The sequence below is a fragment of the Poecilia reticulata genome, linkage group LG8 (genome assembly GCF_000633615.1).
Source record: "Poecilia reticulata strain Guanapo linkage group LG8, Guppy_female_1.0+MT, whole genome shotgun sequence".
NCBI lineage: Eukaryota > Metazoa > Chordata > Actinopteri > Cyprinodontiformes > Poeciliidae > Poecilia > Poecilia reticulata.
In genome coordinates this window covers 27155195-27156808 of record NC_024338.1, presented here as the reverse complement: position 1 = coordinate 27156808, position 1614 = coordinate 27155195, and the positions used below count along the sequence as shown (strand labels likewise).

The window sequence follows — 1614 nt, the reverse complement described above, 5'->3', positions numbered from 1 at the left end:
TGTGTATACCTGTGTGTGTGTGTGCGTGGGTGTGTGTGTCGATGTGTGTCTGTCTGTGTGTGTGTGTGTGTGTCAGAGTGTGTGTGTGTGTCTGTGTGTACCTGTGTGTGTGTGTGCGTGGGTGTGTGTGTCGATGTGTGTGTGTCAGAGTGTGTGTCTGTCTGTGTGTGTGTGTGTGTCTCTGTGTGTGTGTGTGTACCTGTGTGCAGCTCACCTGGTTGAACTCCGGGTTCAGGGTCCTCTTCATCACGGCGGTTTTGTGTTTGGATTTCTTCTGGATGTCGGGCTTCAGGTATCTGACAGAGAAAATCGTCTTTTATTTTGAAAGGATGAAGGTTTTTGTCGTTAACCGAATGAACGGCGTGAGTTTGAGGAAAACCGACCCGGTTCTGGTTCTGGTCCAGTTGAACCAGAACCTGGGTTCTGTCGGGTCGGAGCTCTGAGCAGGAGGTTCTGCTGGGAAATGGGTCGGTTCTGATTGTCATCTAGAACCAGACATCTGAAAGCTAGACAGAAAACTACCAGAACCAGAACCAGAACCGGGCCCGTCTGTCCTGAGAAGCCTCCATCACCTCCAACCGTAGGGGGCGCTGTTCGTACAGTAGCTCTGTAAAACCTGCACTTTGGGTCTTTGTCATTTATGATGTAGGATTAAAACGTTTCTGCTGTTCATGTTTTACAGACGGCGTCCGGATGACCTCTGCCCTCCACCGGGGAAGCCCCGCCCTCCACCGGGGAAGCCCCGCCCTCCACCGGGGAAGCCCCGCCCACTCACATTTTGACGTAGGGGTCAGAGAAGCCGTTGACGTCCATGGCGGCCAGGTGAGCGCAGCGCCTCACGCCGACACAGAGGGCGCCGCTGAGCCGGCCTTCGCCTCCATCAGGCAGGAAGTGCAGCGACAGCAGCAGGCGGCCGCGTTCCTCCAGGCTGTGCAGCTGCTGGTTCTCCCACTGCAGACCAGTGAGACCAGTTCACTCAGACTAACTGGGGCCTTTCCCACTGGGCTGCTTTGAAACTCCAGGACTGGGAATGAGTCCCGCCAGTTAAACCATCAGAAGGTCAGCTGGAGGTCAACTGAGTCTGGACAGAGTCCAGGAACCTCCAGAAACAGGAAGCTGTGGCCAGACGGCGTCTGACAGCAACAACATCCTGATGACGTCATCAGACGGGAACCGCGGCGTACCCTGATGACGTCATCAGACGGGAACCGCGGCGTACCCTGATGACGTCATCAGGCTAGCCGCGGCATAGCGGCTGGGACTAGTGACATACCCGTCACTAGTCCCAGTTTAATCCCAGTTCAATCCAAGTCTAATCCCAGTTCAATCCCAGTTTAATCCAAGTCTAATCCCAGTTTAACCCCAGTTCAATCCCAGTTCAATCCCAGTTTAGTCCCAGTTCAATCCCAGTCTAATCCCAGTTCAATCCCAGTTTAACCCCAGCTCAATCCCAGTTCATTGTCAGTTCATTCCCAGTTCAATCCCAGTTTAATCCCAGTTTAATCCCAGTTTATTCCCAGTTCAAGCCCAGTTTATTCCCAGTTCAATCCCAGTTCAAGCCCAGTTCAATCCCAGTTTAGTCCCAGTCTAATCCCAGTTCATTCCCAGTTTAAT

The 1614-nt window shown here is 53.2% G+C and overlaps 1 protein-coding gene across 1 annotated transcript in view; it reads right to left on the bottom strand.

Moving 5' to 3' along the window:
- doc2a (double C2-like domains, alpha) overlaps positions 1-1614 on the bottom strand; it is a 21443-nt gene that overhangs the window by 1209 nt on the left and 18620 nt on the right. Inside the window, exons 7-8 of the mRNA XM_017306147.1 lie at positions 776-972; positions 215-296 (exon numbers count right to left, since the gene is read on the bottom strand). Of these exons, the coding sequence (XP_017161636.1) occupies positions 215-296; positions 776-972 (279 nt within the window). The remainder of the gene's footprint in view (positions 1-214; positions 297-775; positions 973-1614) is intronic.